At 34.9% G+C, this 17881-nt stretch overlaps 1 protein-coding gene across 1 annotated transcript; it reads left to right on the top strand.

Annotated features, from left to right (window-relative positions):
* The first annotated feature begins 1127 nt into the window (after positions 1-1127).
* LOC143239243 (uncharacterized) lies at positions 1128-6486 on the top strand. Its single transcript, XM_076480152.1, has 2 exons — positions 1128-1486; positions 3604-6486. The coding sequence occupies exons 1-2, from the start codon at positions 1463-1465 to the stop codon at positions 4024-4026; spliced, it is 447 nt and encodes a 148-aa protein (XP_076336267.1). The 5' UTR covers positions 1128-1462; the 3' UTR covers positions 4027-6486.
* Positions 6487-17881: the final 11395 nt, after the last annotated feature.

A 17881-nucleotide genomic window follows, 5' to 3' on the forward strand; every position in this document is an offset into this window, starting at 1 on the left:
TTGACTGTAACTTTATAACGTCCCCACAGCTGAAAGGGCGAGCATGTTTGGTGTGATGGGGATTCGAACCCGCGATCCTCAGATTACGAGTCGAACGTCTCAATCATCTGGCCTTTAACGAAAAAGCAAGAAACTTTGTTAAATAAAATTTGCATTTTCGGACAATTAGTAACACCAAAGTACATACATTCAATGATTAGAAGTTAGAACTCTAACAGACGCACAGACAGATCAAGAGCAGACCCAGAATAGCTAAATTAGGGACGGTTAGCCCAGATAGTCCTCGTGTAGATTTGCGTGAAATTTATAAACAAACAAACAATAAGAGCAAATTGCTGACATAGTCAATGCATTGTTCACATACTGTGTCTTTTATGTCCATAAGGTCAGTTTAACTCCAGTTTCGAATCCCCGTCACACCAAAAATGACCGCTCTTTCAGCTGTAGAGACGTTATAATATGATGGTCAATCCCACTATTCGGTGGTAAAATAGTAGCCCAAGAGTTGAAGGTGGTGGGTAATGACTAGCCCCTTTCCCTCTAGTCTTATATTGCTAAATTAAGAATGGCTAGTGCAGATAGTCCTCGTGTAGCTTCGCACGAAATTCAAAAACAAACAAATGCTCCAGTTTGAAAATAAAAATTAATTTATAACGGTTTATGTATTTTTTTCTTCTTAGACCAGTGAAACATCATGAGAATATCACAGAAAAAGTTAAAGCAATTAAGTCGTTTCCTCTAAATTTTAAAAGTAAAAATAATGAAACTCCGAAATTTTATAGTAAAATTATTAGTAAACTACTCTTATAATAAACTTTTAAGAGTTTAAAGAAAAACAGTTTTAAGTTTATAGATCGTTTCAGTAGGTCCCCCACTGGGACAGCAGTAAGTTTTCGAATTTACAATGTTAAAATCATGGGTTCGATTCCCCTCGGTGACCTCAGCAGATAGCCTGATGAGTCTTTGCTATAAGAAAAACACCCACTCACTCCCACACTCGTTTCAGGAAACTATTTATTATAATGGAAGCGTAGATTACAACAAAACATAGGAGTTGGCTTGGAAGCAGAGACCAGACTTATGGTCATTCAGCTTATCACAAGCGTCGACAAGCACGTGCTTGTGACATTGGTTACGATACTAAACAAAGTAACTAGTCGAGTATGCGGAAAGTTTGATTATGGTAATTTAAACCTAATGCCCGGGGTAAAGATATATCAGTATTGAATGATAAAAAAGAATCAATGAAAGTGACACCAAACATTTCTGTTATGTGGGAGAGAAAGTAGGTCTAAAGAAAGAAAAGGTGGCGAGCAGCGATATCGTTTCACGACCGGAACTAATTGAGTAAGGAATCCTGTGCACGAGTAGTTATGGTTGGGTATAGAGCCCTGTTCGACTCTCCGGATTCCTGTATCTGCTTTCCTGGTGGAAAGACGAAGCGTTTTCTGGCTCCGCTATAATGTCATGCTTTAAGTTTGTTGCGGTAAGTTCAACTGTGATTTTTAGTACTGATTTGTAACACAATATTAAAAGTTGTTACCAAATGTAGCTGAACGAAAACGTTTAGAAAATAATCGATAAAATTTAAAATCCCCACTGACACAGTGGCATGTCTGCGGGCTTATATCACAAGAAATCAGGTTTCAATACCCGTGGCAAGCAGAGCACAGATAACTCTTTTTGTAACTTTGTGCTTGACAACATTGAGCAAGCAAATGTTAATTACACATTACGTTGTTTGATTTTTTTTAACTCCACGTCCTCTTTATTTTTATATTTGGAATTTTTATTTTATTTCGTGAATCACTGTACAGGACTAAGGTGTATGAAATACCAAAATAATTACGTTTCATAAAACTACTGTGTGTTACGCTTGTTATAGACACACCACAGTTTTTATACTCAATATTTGTTTTACACACCAAGTATTGACATTTTTGTCTAAAGTAAGAACGTTGAAATTTTTTGGAGATGGAAAAATTAACACCAACATAAATTCATCTCGTTTTCTCAACTGTAAAATAACAGAATCCATTATTACGCTCTAAAGATCATATGGAATCATTTTACAAGTCCTGCTGTTGATAATAACGAAATTGCTTAACTACTAAATGAAATCGTTTTTAATAAACGTTTCATGACTCGTTGTTTTTACCGTACGGTCTGCCTTGGCATAGCTAATAAGGACGAGCGAAAAAAATGTCGAAACCAGTGTTAACCTGGTTAAGGCAGTGTTGTTCTCGCAAAGACAGACAGTAAACAATTCTATATATTTTAAGGGATACGATATTATTCGTAATAAGGCAGATGTTTGTTATTAAGCACACAGCTACACAAAGGGCGATCTGTGCTCTGCTCACCACGGGTATCAAAACTCGGTTTATTGCAGTCTAAGTCCACAGACGTACCACTGAGGGACAAAAAGGCAGATAGGATCTTTTCTGTCAAGGCAATCTGTAGTCCGTTTAAAGAAGACAGAACAGTCGTTTCTGGTTAAAACTGCTAGGACTCGTTGGTTAAACCTCAGTTGCGTTCAATATTGTTTTTTTTCCCCTTCAAATAGTTGAGGATGTAATGCTATTCTATTCTGTAAAAATATCATCCTTATCCTAATATTTTAGTAAAATAAATTGTCTTTAAGGTAATATTAATTTTTTGGCTCTTATGTATAATGTTCAAATGATAAATAAATAACACATAACGTTAACACAATACGTAAACAACAAAGTTAAAATCGATACACAAAAATTAAAATCATTTACAAAATGTGGTCTCATGTATCACGTCATCACCAGAAATGAACCTCCAAGATGTAAGCGTCGTATTTATTTCTTCTTAGCTAGATCATGTGATCGGTGTGTAAGTTTACATTTATCCGTAAATCTCACATTCTTTTACAGATATTTACTGGACCTTTATCGCTATTTAATAATTCACGAATTCTTTTAAACATTATGATTTCTAAAAGTTTGTTAATATTAATGGCTTCAATACGCTTAACTCCCAGTGGCACAACGATGAGTCTTCGATACCCCTTGTTGGCAAACCACAGATAACCCAGTGTACTGTTTTGTACTTAATTACAAACAAACAAATTCAATACCGTTTGGTTGAGCCAATATTGCTGTTTTCCCCCATAATAACTTATATTGTGTTTTTATCTTAGGTTCTGCTACAGACAAATTTTTTGTTCTTTTATTTCTTTCTCATCATTTAAGTTCTGCTAAACGACATTTGAAATAAGGTTTTGTTAGTTCAGTATAAATACTTCCATATTAACATTTAATTTCTATACAGATTTTCCCATTAACTGTATGTTATCTTTAGATTACCGGAAATTTGTTTTATCTTAGTTGAAATATAAAATAAAATATATGTTTATTTTGAAAACTTTTAATAAACTAAAATCTCTAACATGTGGCAACACTAAACATTCGGTTTTAATTTTATCGGAACTCGGTTTTAAGATAATACCTTGATCTATATTAACACTCAGTGTATCGATTTTGACGTTGTATTTATTTATTATTTTAAATTTCGGTCTACTAGATGATATAACATCTTTTTGCGTGACTTAAGATTGTTTTCTCTTGGCAACAGCTTCTTCCTGTTCTGGGCTGTTTGATGACGTCACAGGCGGAACAATACGTTAATCCTGCTTCTGGCTACGAAAACCATCGTCCATCTGCTCCAAAGTTGTCTGTGCTTATATACGATAAACGAGCGTTGTTCGACCCTCCAGGCCATTACGGAAAGGGACCCTGGGAGATTTTTACTCATGGGTATGGACTCAAATACGGATTCAATAATGACAAATTTACCGAGAAGGGTTACGGCTACGTCAAGGCTTTGGGCCGAAATTTCTGTCGGGATAATCCACATTCATGTCCCAACTATTACAACCACCGGCCCTTTGTTTTCCGAGGCATCAGAGAGCCTTACTGGGGGTACCGTCCACGAGGGGGCATATTACATCCTCTCAAAGAAGCTGTGGCCTTGGCTCGAGGATATCATCTTATCTGATTAGTATGCAAACTATGACTTATCTTGATTAACATTTTCAAACGGACAGGACAAGATTATTGGCTCGAGACAGTGAAAATGATCGACCTTTTTCTGAAAATTATAATTATTAGATCCAGTAAAGGGGTGTTTTACAAACAGCTTGTCAAAACACCACTTGTATTTAAATTGATTATATATATTTCACTCTGTTAGAGATCAAACAGTAAATGTAGCCTTTTATTAATCAGTGGCAGTTTGGAGATCAACATGTGCTTATACTTTTGTCATAAGAAAAACTTAGGAATAACTAATTTGAAAATGAAAAAAAAGTGTTAACCCCTTGTGTTATACTAACCTTGAAGAAATATTTTGAAGACAACTGTCTTATTATCACTGCAATACTTGAATCTAGAAATTTAATTTCATGCAATTCCCTGCCTTAGTTATGAAAATTGGTATTCTGAAATGCTAGTACACCTTATATAAAACAAATCAGCATGAAACACACCTTAATATAGCATTAATCTAATACGTGGTATCAAAATGACAGATCTTATTTGACAATTACAGATACAGACATGTAAACTATGACAAACCTTAATAATGGTTATACCAACGCATAGTTAGATCTAGCTTATCTACAATGAATGTTCCATTAAGTCCGATCGCCCGTTCAATCTTGAACAGCTTCAAATAATAATAACCATCGGTTATGACAAGATTTTACACTTACTAAAACTCTGGTTATGTAAAGAATTATTTAATTAAGTCAGCAGAATGAAGAAAACATAAACTAATACGATGCAGATGTAATAACTGATACACAAGATAGCTAAATTAGGACTGTAATGTTTTAACACCCTCGAAGGTTGCTAAATTAAGATAGCATAGGTTGTTTCAATTTTTCTTAAAGCTGCTAAGTTAATTCAAGCACTGTATAAGTAATTTTAACACTATAAAGTCTACTAAGTTAATTCAAGCACTCTGTAAGTAATTTTAACACTGTAAAGTCTGTTAAGTTAATTTAAGTACTGTATAAATAATTTTAACACTCTAAAGTCTGATACGTTAAGACAAGTATTGTATAAATAATTTTAACACTCTAAAGTCTGCTAGTTAAGACAAATGTCTAAAAATTGTTTCAAGATTCTTTGAATGTTGCAATTTTAAGACAGAAATTAAGTCTAAAACAGTTTTTAAATGTTGTTACATTAAAACAAGCAATGTTTAAAAATGTTCAACATTCTCTAAAGGTTGCTACAATAAGACAAGTACAGTCTAAACGTTGTTCCAGTATTGTCTAAAGGTAGCGACAATAAGACATACACTGTTTCAACGTTCTCTCAATACTCTCTAAAAGTTGCTACGTTACAACAAGCTCTTCTAAATGTTGTTTGAACAGCTTCTTATGTCCGCTGTATTAAAACACTCACTGTCTAAATGAAGGTGGTTACATTCAGATAGGTAAAGTCAGAAAATATCACTTGAATTATCGTTAAGGTTAGTAACTTAAGGTGTCAGATTTTTTTTCTCGATAAGACCAAAAAGTTTATCACAATGGTTGAGTATGAATCACTAAATATGTTTAATAAATAGTTTTCAGAGTTTTAAGAGAAGCTTCTGTGTCCCACTTGTGATGGAAAAACTCGATTCTCATGTTCTGAGCCCCAACTCTCATGATTCGTAGGGTTATTGATTTTTTTTTTCGGATGACAAGTATAATACATGTATAAGCCAGGGTCTGTGTAAAGCTATCAAGTGGAACTCATTTTCACAATCCTTATGAGGAAGGGGGGAGCCAGGGGGCCACCATAACATATACAATATATTTGACATAAGCATACACTGTATCTTGGATATAGTTATAATAACCACCTTTTCAAAGGGTTTTGACGTTTCAAGATGTTTAAAAAAAATCGATGTCAGTCCCCCGATTACTTGATGATATCACAGTGTTCGTTGACACAGAAAAGTAACTTAATTATACAAGAATGATAAAGTAGGCCTACAATGAAGTACACCTGCATAAAAGATATGGATTTTGAAAGATTGTGATAACTTATCTTTAAACTTACGTATGTCCTTGGATGTTCCACAACTAAAACGTTTTCGTAAAAATTTCTGACAACAGAAGCATTTTCACAAGAGTTTCTAACAACAGAAACAGCTCTCCGATTCGCTCCCCCTTACCTGACTTATATTATCTATAAGTTCAGTGTTAAGTGCCGAAGACTCACTTGTAATTAAATTGATACACCTATAAGTAATTCCCACAGCGCGTATTTAATTTATAGTTGTTATGAATTAATTGAATGAAAGTGAACAGGAATATATTACCATATTGTTTTTTGTTTCACCTTTCTTATAATTAAAGCCGTCAATATTTTGTTCTCAACATCCTCGCCACTAAATTTTATATTCTCAACTTATTTTACTATTTTATACTTTTTGTGAAAATAAAGAATTATTTGTTACTTATAATCAAGTGTTATCTTTTCCTTGAAAATCTTACACTTCTTAACCAGTTCTGTAAAACATCAGGTTTATTGCAGTGAAAGTGTGTTAGATATATAGTTGCTATTGGAACAGAATTATAAACCGAAAGAAAGAACCAAGAAATGTTCCAGTTGAGATGGTTTTTATTAATGCAAAGCTACACAACGCATATTTGTGCTTTGGCCAACGGGTGGAATCTAATCTCAGATTTTAGAGTTGTATGTCCGGAAAGATAGGGGCCCGGCATGTCCAGGTGGTTCAGGCACGCGACTCGTAATCCGAGGGTCGCGTGTTCGAATCCCCGTCACACAAAGCATATTTACCCTTTCAGCCGTGGGGACGTTATAATATGACGGTCAATTTCACTATTCGTTGGTAAAAGAGTAGTCCAAGACTTGGCTGTGGGTGGTGATGACTAGTTGCCTTCCCTCTAATCTTACACTTCTAAATTAGGAACGGCCCTCGTGTAGCTTTGCGCGAAATTAAAAATAAACCGGAAAGTTAGTGCTGACCCATAGGTAGTTTTATGTAGTTGGTGTTATTGTTGCATTTTTACAAACAGAACTTGTTCCACAAAACTAGAAGAATGTTTTTTATCCATTTGTATTTTCTTTTTATGTCGTATTTTTGCTCTATTGAATTTGTCAGTTTTCAGTTAAAACTGCTCCACCCTGTGGCACAGCGGTATGTCTATGGACTTACAACACTAAAACCAGGTTTCGATACCCGTGGTGGACAGAGCACATATAGCCCACAAAACAAAAATCAGTTAAAACTATCACATTACTATTAATGTGGGTTAAATATAATCTGTATAAATCTGGTTAGTATTGTTTCTACCAGCTGTACATATCCAATGATTCTATTATTCTTGTAGTTTTCAAATGATTTACACGTTCTTGGAAAATTATATGTCAACTTCTGAAAAGACAATCAAATAATAAAATCGATGCATTCTCTGTTTTCGCTCATTTTTCGCGTTTCATTGACTTTGGGTTGTGTCATTTTTTATAAGTAAATATGGAGTATAATAATTAAAGTTTGTGAAAAATAACTACTGAAAAGAGAGATTCTATTGTTGCGATTAGTAAACTATTATTATTTGTCGTCTTATGAAAGGAAATTAAAGAGAGCAACGAATGCAACATGTCTCCGTCACGCAATCTCGGTCTGACCAGTTTTGATATAAGAAAATCGAAAACACTATATGTCTCTGCTTGGAACTTGCAAAAAAGGTATCTTTGTATCAAATCACATATAAGTTGGTTGAAATACTAATGAACAGTTTACGATAACTCCAAATTGTGCTTTCTTTGTTGAAAACGTTAAGAAAAGTAACAATTCCAAATTTGTCTACGTCTTTGTTTGAGACATTTCAAAACATATATTTGTTCTAAATCTCATGTAAATTGGTCGAAATACGGAGGAGCAAATGTCAAATATCTCTAAAATTATGCTGTTTTGCGGCATCTTGATCACCCTATAATAAAAATAAAGGAATCCACCATTTTTTGTCAATGTTTGGGATCTGTAGAAAACCATCTTTGAATCAAATACCATGTAAATCGGTCAAAATAAGGCCGTGTAATCGATCAAAATGACTAAATCAAACTTCTCTGTATGTTAATTTGCTGGGCGCATGAAAATTTATATTTCCGCCAATTTTTATACTGATTGCTGATGACTGCACTTCTAGGTGCCAAAATGTACATTTTGGGTGACTTTTGGTTCCAAGAGAAGGTTTGTTTGTTTGTTTTGAATTTCGTGCAAAGCTACACGAGGGCTATCTGTGCTAGCCGTCCCTAATTTTGCAGTGTAAGACTAGAGAGAAGCAGCTAGTCATCACTACCTACTGCCAACTCTTGGTCTATTCCTTTACCAACGAATTGTGGGATTGACCCTAACTTTATAACGCCCCCAAGCCTGAAAGGACGAACATGTTTGGTGTGACAGGAATTCGAACCCGCGACCCTCAGATTACGAGTAAAGTGCTTTAACCACCTGGCCATGCCGGGTTACTTAAGAAGGTCTAAATAAAAATTCAGGAAAGAGTCGTGAGGTGTTGAATCAAAATATAATCCTATCAAGTTTCAAGCCATTTCGTCGAGAAATAAAGGAATGACAGTCGATTAAAAAGTATTTGGTAGAATAAGATAGAAAGAAAAAAAGTCAAATAAATAGAAAAACAGTATTTCTTTCTGTAGAGACATAAAAGAGGAAAGGAAATATAACATATGAAGAAACTGGTTGACTGATTATTTAGACAATATAATTAATAAACAGGAGTTTTTCTGAATATAAGAAGTTAAATATAGATTAAATACTTTATACTGTTTAAACACTCCGCGTTTTCTTTTTCCGGCTGTCGACTCTTCATGAAAGAGAGTGAAGGATAATAAAAACGATGCTAGCTGTGTATCTGTAGACGATTGGAAGGCCTATTACCTGTCTATTTCGGTTTGTTTGATTCCCACAATAATCACCGATCAATCGCGAATCAGCTTCTTAGTTACAGTTTAGTTTAGAGAGATAACTGATGTTATGCAAAATAATATTACAGAATATAAATGTTATGTTCATTACGCTTTTACAAACGCCAGAAAAACAGAGCTACTTTCCAAAAGCGTGTGTTCACTTTCAAAAAAAAAAAATAAAAAAATTAACATGATGAAACAGGTAATTTAGCTTTAAAAAATGTTTGAAATAACTCCGTCAGTATGGTTAGTATTTTTAAAGTTCAGTATATATTTTCTACCACTGTTAGGAACAGTCTCAGTCATATTTGTTGGTTTATCTTCACAATGTTACAAATTTCATCAGCTAGTTTTAGTAGTTGATTTTAATAACGTTAGGGGCGGAATCAGTCAAATTTGATTTGTTTCGGTAATTTTATATTAATTTACGTTTCATTTTGTGAAATTATTTGTTCGGTAACTTCCGCCACAGTTTTGGAGCTAACAGGACCAAAGGTTAAACATGCCGTTAACTCTCATTCACAGAACTATAAAACCAAAGTTACCCGCTGGGGTCGATTCATAATAAATATCCTATATAGGTTCTTGTTCAACTGTTGGTGTTCAGAGGATTCTCAGCTCATAAACTGCTATTGTGAAGTTTACAAAAGAAATTTCAGTCTCTTGCCTTTGTTTTTGAGTCGTAATTGTTCTTTAGGTATGAAGTGAAAATAGTTCTGTACAATTAACTGAAGGGGCAAACCAAAAGCATAATTTCATACTGATGACCAAGTGGTTAGGGTGCTCAAAGAGTATTCTGAGAGTCGCAGATTCCAGTTCCCGTCACACTAAACATGCTCGACCTTTCTGCCATGGGGGCATTATAAAGCTCGGCCAATCCCACTATTCGTTTAGTACCTCAAGAGTTGGCGGCGGATGATGATAACTAGTTGCCTTTCCTCTTGTCTTACGCAGCTAAATTAGAGATGGCTAGCACGGCTTGCCCTCGAGTAGCTTTGCGCGAAATTTAAAAAAACAAACAAAGAAACATTCTGATGACATTTCATGTGAATATATGGTATACTTCCTTGAGGAGATCAAACTACTGATTTCATCAAACTGATGACATTATCTGAATATAATGTATACATGCAATAACGATTAAATGTCTTCACTCTGATGACATTATCTGAATATAATGTATACATGCAATAACGATTAAATGTCTTCACTCTGATGACATTATCTGAATATAATGTATACATGCAAGTAACGATCAAATGTGTTAACTCTGATGACATGATCTGAATATAATGTATACATGCAAGTGTCTTAACTCTGATGACATTATCTGAATTTATTGTGTACATACAAGTGAGGTTGAAACCAACAATATGTTTTCTCGCTGACTAGATCATCAACATATTTTGTATTCACGCCTTTGAAGATCAAAACAATATTGTTTTGTGTTCTAAAGGAACCTAACAGAATTATTTGTTCATTAGTTTGTATTCGTTTTTAAAACAAAGACACAATAGGATATCTGCTGTGTTCACCATGTGGAAATCAAACACTTAAGAGAAAATACCTAAGTTAAGGTTTAAAAGAGCTTGCTATTTTCTTGCTAGCGTATTATATACGTTTATAGGGTCGTCATTTGATGTTTAAATTTTTTTTTATGCTGTGAGATTCTATAATGAAGAAATCATACTAAAAATCACTCTAGTAGTTAGTATGGCTATCTGGCAACGGAATTAAACATATATGACTTTGACTCAATTTTGCAATGAAGTATAAACCTAATGAGGTACTGAAGGTATTATCCTAATATATATCTCATTTACATGTCATTAACACCAGGGGGCTTGTTACTGGTTGCACGTTGCAAGGTTATATAATAGGATTATATCACCAACACCAGCACTCGTTTTGCTAGTGTACATTGCTAGATGGTTGTAGTATGATTACATCAGAGATATATTTGCTACGGATACAATGCTAGATGACATCATATGAAAAAGTCGTCATCATTGAAAGACGTTTTTCTACAAATTATTATCTTTTTCATATTTATACATATGCTTTATAGTTTATGCTTTTATAATTAACCCTATCAACATGGGTAGCTAGTGATCAGATGGCATGTCATCACATTTGTAGACTTACATTAAATCTTTTACTGAACTATTATTTTATAAATGTATCAATAATTTTGGTATCAAACTGTAGATTTTAATTCAGATTTTAGTATTATACAATAGTTAATTTCTTAATTAAATATCATCTTCTGGATTTTATATATATTAAATGTTATGATGCTCACAATATAATGCTTATGGTTTCATACGAATTACAAGTTAAAATTTCCGATATCGGCAAGCTAGAATGTAAAAAAAGAATATTTTAACATGTTTATTATTTTAGAATAATCTTTTATCTACGTCTGCTTTATTATGCGTATGATTTTATAATCAACAGAAAGTTCTTCATAATTCTGTTAGTATTTTTAAGTTATTTGCAAGAACAAAAAAGCTTGTATTGATGAGAGTTTAGAGTGTCATGATCAGTTGTATTTTTGGAACAGAAGTTAGATTATTTTAGAATGAAATACAGGACCCGGCATGGCCAAGTGTGTTAAGGCGTTCGACTCGTAATCTGAGGGTAGCGGGTTCGAATTCCGGTCGCACCGAACATGCTTGCCCTTTCAGCTGTGGGGCGTTATAATGTGACGGTCAATCCCACTATTCGTTGGTAAAAGAGTAGCCCAAGAGTTGGCGGTGGGTGGTGATGACTAGCTGTCTTCCCTCTAGTCTTACACTGCTAAATTAGGGACGGCTAGCGCAGATAGCCCTCGAGTAGCTTTGCGCGAAATTCAAAAAAACAAACAAACAAAAACAAGAATGAAATACAGCACAGTTAAGAAACCTGGTAAATTACAACACGTTTCTGTGGTGCAGTCATTTATATTTCTTGGTATTCAAAATATATATAAAAAGTCTACACATTTTTTTTTTCTACATCGACATGTGAATTTGGAAAAGGCTTACGATGAGGGTTAGCAAATACGGTTTAAAAGAGCAAAACGAACTTTAAACTTTGTAAGTAGCAAAGACCATTGTTTTCCGAATATTTTTTAGTTACTGTTCTGTGTTTCCACAAAAATAACTGAAACTTAAATATTTATTTGTAAATAATAATGATGTGTATATTTGCGTAATGTCTGGTACTTCACTGTACCTTAGAAAATATTGGGAACTGCATTCACTGGTTTCTGTGCCCAGGGGCGTAGCCCGAAATAGCTATTGGGGGGGGTTAGTTTGAGTGCTTGAAGCAAGCGCCGCAGGCGCGAAGCCATGCTAGGGAGTCCGGGGGCATGTTCCCCCGGGATCATTTTAATAAAAACATAAAAGAAAAGCCTGAATTATGCATTCTGAGACCGCTCTTTTGGCAAATTTCAGAATGGCACACTAAGGTGTTTGTCTTATTTTTTTAATCATAAATAAATATATAGGCCTATATATATTATATATAATTTAAAGTTATCAGGCCCAGCAAAGTAGGCCTACAGTCCTGTCATCAACATATAAAATATAGAGTCACTCAGGAGAGTGCAAAACATATGTATAGTGTCTATAATCTGTATTCAAATATCATGGACAGTGTATGTTCAGATTCCCTGGATTTCAAGAATTAACTTCACAAATAAACAGTGCGTGGCACCGTGGAAGGATGGCAGCACCATGGCACTAACCTAGTACCATTGGCGCCATCTATAGTGAATCATTCACGATAAATGGCGCCAATGGTACTGTGAATGTGACGTTGACAAAAAGAATGTGGCGTTGACAAACAAAAGTTGCGATAAACAATCATTCATTATGTCAAGCCTGAAAAAGCAAAAGACATTGCATGGATTCTTTAAACCTATTCATGAGACTGAACCTGATCAATCTGCTGTAGCCAATCAGGTTGAATCAGAATTGCCAACTGAACTGTCAGAGTCATCACCGTGGCCTTCTACCAGTGCTGCCAATACCACCTCAGGTCCAGTCTGGGACATTGGAAATTACATTTTTGATGATGTCAGCATTGGTAAACAGGTAAGTCGACTCCTCATTATATTAATGCTGTATTAAAAATCATGCAACCACTCTGCATCGTTGGCTTTCACAGTGGAGATGGCTACTCTGCAGTCAACAAAGGATGCTTTCTGCAAGTACTGCTGTCTTTTTGCTCCTGATGGTGCTGGTGTTGGAAGCCAGAAATTGGGACAACTAGTGAAATTTCCATACACAAACTGAAAGAAGGCTGTTGAAGACTTCAAGGCACATGAATTGAAACAGTACCACCAAGACAGCAAAGAAAAAGCTAACAATTTTCTACAGGTCGTAAACAGAAGTTCATCTGTGCACTTGCAGCTTGATGCAACTTACAAGCAAGACATTAAACAGAACCGGCAATATTTAATGGTTGTTATTGATACTGTATTGCTGTGTGGGAGACACGGTTTAGCTTTGAGGGGAAAATATGATTCTGGTCCAATGTTTGTTGATGAAACTGATGAGGAGCTCATCAATAATGATGAAAATTTTCGGTCAATTTTGCGCTACAGGGCAAAGGGTGATGTCAAGCTTTCAGCAAGCCTTAAGAGTACATAGAGGAATGCTACGTATCTGAGTCCTCAAATTCAAAATGAAATCATCAATGCCTTTAATACTCATGTCCTTGATGCTTTGGTCAACAGGGTTAATGCTGCAAAGTGTTTCTCAATATTAGCTAGTGAAACAATAGATATTTCAGGCATTAAACAATTTTCGCTGTGTGTTAGATATTTGCATGCCAATGACAATTCTGTTGCAATGAGAGAAGAGTTTTTGCAATTTATACCCGTTTATGATGTGACAGGCAGAAACTTGGCTGATGTTATCACAACCAATCTGACAAAATATGGTACTGACATGGCTTATCTGCGAGAACAAGGGTACGACGGTGCTACCTCTATGAGTGGGAAATTCAATGGTGTCCAGAGACACATAATTCATAAATTCCCACTTGCACCCTATGTACACTACAGTGCCCATTCCCTAAACTTGGTAATTTATGATGCTTGTAAAGAAGTTCCTGTGCGAAATTGCATGGGAGTAATTTCTAGCATTGAAAACTTTCTCAATACACTCAAACGAAAGCACATTTTGGCTCTTTCGGTGTAGAATAAAGCACCTGAATCGAAAAAAAAAGTTTAAAAAATCTCTGCGCAACCCTGTGGGTTGAGAGGCATAACTCAGTCATTGTTTTTCTAAAATTAATCCATGCAGTTGCAGATGTCCTTCAGACCATATCAGGTTGGCAAGACAGAGATTCTGCCACGCAGGCCAATCAGTTGTTATGTTCTATAACACAGCCAGAATTCATCATCACTCTACTTACCATTGCTAAATTGTTTTCCTTTAGTTTACCTCTGTGCAACTTACTGCAGCAACAGAACATTGATTTAGGCGCTGCGATGCATCACGCAGAAATAGTGGAATATTTAATCCGTTCACTCAGAAATAATACTGTGAATAAATTTAACAACATTTTCTGTGAGGTTCAAACTCTGTGTAGTGAGCTTCAAATTGACATCATAATGCCAAGGTAGGCTAAAAGAGATGTACCGTGCTAACCCATAAACCACTAGCTCTTAGGAGTTCTTTCGTATTTCGTGTTGTATTTGTACCATTTGTTGATCACTTTCTTTCACAAATATGTGACCGTCTGTCCAGTCACAAAACTCTCCTTACAAACTTCATGTGTCTACTACCATCAGGATCTACCACAGAACGGTCAGAACCTACAGCACAACAATGTGACCCAATTAAAGACTTGGTCAATATATACAAGGCTGCCATTGACAGTACTTCACTAGCTGCAGTAGGTGAACTTAAGGTTTGGTACAAATCACTTGCGAACCACAGACCAAAAAATGTCATAGATGCATATGCAATGTGCAATGCAAAAATGTTCCCAGTCATTTCTAGACTGTTGAAAGTATTTGCCACGCTGCCTGTGTCAGCTCAGTGGAGCTGACGTTTTCAACTCTCAGAAGACTCAAAATGTATTTGAGAAATACCACCACTGAAGATAGATTGAATGGCCTGGCCTCATTATATATTCACCGTGATATTAAAGTTGAAACAAACTGTGTTGTAGATGTCCTGGCAAGAATGAACAGGCGTTTGAGCCTTTCATAGATATTTGATTGTATTTCTCAAGTTCTGACAAAACTTGCTGTATTAAAAGAGTGTTCAATCAGAAATTTGCATTTGATCATTTGTTGTGTGTGAAATTATCTGCCATGCAATCACGGATCTTTATGTAACTTCACAGGTCTCAACCGAACTTGTCTAAAAAGTTTAGGTCCATGGGGGGTGTTTTAATTCCCAATCACCCCCCTTGGCTACGCCCCTATCTGTGCTAGCATGATAAAATGGCTTGGTTTGGCATGAATTTCGCGCAAAGCTACACGAGGGCTATGTGCGCTAGCCGTTCTTAATTTAGCAGTGTAAGACTAGAGGGAAGGCAACTAGTCATTACCATCCACCGCCAATTCTTGGGCTACTCTTTTACCCACGAATACTGGGATTGACCGTTACATTATAACATCCCACGGCTGAAAGGGTGAACATGTTTGGTGTGATGGAATAAAATAGGAAGAAGGATGTTTATAAGCACATATATATTGCTACTAAATCCTGACCACCATATTGGTTTATTGGATGGATACATCTGTGTTCAGGGCCATATCATAAATATTTCATCGCAACTTTATGTAGTACTTTCGACAATTTTTGTTAAAATTACTGTACTGTGTAAACAAGCCAATAAGTTCTTCCACACTGTGTTTGGTTTGGCCAAGACGTTTTTTACAAATCCATAGTGTAGAAAGTTTATAACAGTTTAGACAGTTCTCATTATACTGTCAACAGGTTGCTAAATCCTACTCCACTGTGTTTTTAAACCAGGGAAATTTTTGGAAATTGTGCCACAAAAACTTATGTTAAATTGATCTTGTCAAAGTATAGTAAAATCTAAACAGGTATAGTGATTTATTGTTTTATATTTGGCAGGTTTCCACTTCAGCCACTAGCAATAGAATAAACAGTAGGAAGTAGGAGTAAAAATATTAAAGAAACTTTAACAAGATTTATTTTAGAACTTCGTTGTCAGTAATGAAAAAGACAGAGAGTATTACTCGTTTTTCTTATTTCAGTTTCTGCTAGCACTGAAATAAGAACAGAAAATAATTATGAAAAGGTAAGAGGTATAAACTCTGATTTTAAATACTTTGAAATTTTGTGGTAAATACTAACAGTAAGAGGTATCAACTCTGAGTTTAAATACTATGAAATTTTGTGACAAATACTGACAATATTATGCATTTTATTTTATATTTTCGACCTTTATTTTCGTTATACTTTGATTATTTACCTACAACTTGGGGAATCAAGTGTAAAGTTAGAGCAGATAAAATAACAGATAAAATAAAATTTTTAAAAATAAAAATCTGTAATTACCAGCTATTTTTATTTTTAATTTGTTCTAATTATTATCATAAAATTAACTAAAAGGTAAAAAATAGAATTGTATCAGGTAAGATAATGAAAGAAAATAAAAAAATCTCCATGGGGTTATACGTACCAGCAGCTTGGGCGTTGAGCTATTCCATAGGATAACATGAGCTGCACGTGCGCCTGTAATTTTCAACTTGTATCTGGGTGTTTCTCTTATATAACACAAGAGATTCCTGTTACCCTGTCAAATTTTGTTCATGCCCTCGAGTGGTGCATCGCATCATGAGACTTATGGAGACTTTCTGGGATTTTTATAGCGTGTTTAATTGCCTAAGTGTAAAATATATTCTGTATTGATAGGCGGTAAACATGTTGGATTTATAAAATTTGAAAAGAAAGGGATTTTTTTTTTTATAACAAACAATAAACTCACATCTTTTGTAAAGAACGTTTTATTCTTATTACAATTATTTTACAGATTTTGTTACTCCTTCAAATCTTCAAAGGTAAGATAAATACACATTATTCTGATAAAATCGTCTTTCTGTACAACACCTCTGAAAGTTTAATTAATCATAAATTATAAAACCAAACACTAAAACCGAATGAACTAATATGAGAAAAGATAAATGTTAGAAACACGCCCTCTTGCGATGATGACTTATTCATATGATGCCATCCAGTACTGCGCTTATAGCAATATGCCCCTCATATTTCTGAAATAACCCTATTATTCTATTAAGCAACGTGCACATAGCAAATCGTCCTCTAGTGTTGATGTAGTAATTCTGTTATACCACTTAACAATTTGCACATAGCAACATACCCCTTGGTATTCAATGACGTAATTCTATAATATCACCTAGTAAAGTGAACACAGCAAACAGCCTCCTGGTGTTGTTGAATTGCGAATAAGATAAATATCAGGTCAATAACCGCGGCACGTCATTACGTTTACATTCCAGATTGTCATACTAACTGCTTACTTTCCTTATAGTTAAATCGACGCTGTCTTTGATGGAGGAATGTTAAGTATTACTACCAAAATAAGCCACAGCTGTGCATCTCGTGTTTTCTAATACTTTTAGCTTCTTGAGTGTCACATAAAACTAGTTTATCTACAGTTTTTTGTGTGTTTTCTTTTCGCTCTCATTACACCATTGTTTTAAGACTCGTAGCTCAGAAGATGTTTTTTTTTTAACCACTGTCAGACGATGTTTGGTATTTAAAAAATTGTAAATAGCTGCGAAGGTTAGGCCTAATAACAAAATGATGCCTCTGTAGTGTACTGGATAGGAGATTTTCATGATAGGAACATAAACTGTATAAACATAAATAAAACGTTTCATGTTTTCAAGTTAGCAACACTGATGG

The sequence above is a fragment of the Tachypleus tridentatus genome, chromosome 13 (assembly GCF_004210375.1).
Source record: "Tachypleus tridentatus isolate NWPU-2018 chromosome 13, ASM421037v1, whole genome shotgun sequence".
NCBI lineage: Eukaryota > Metazoa > Arthropoda > Merostomata > Xiphosura > Limulidae > Tachypleus > Tachypleus tridentatus.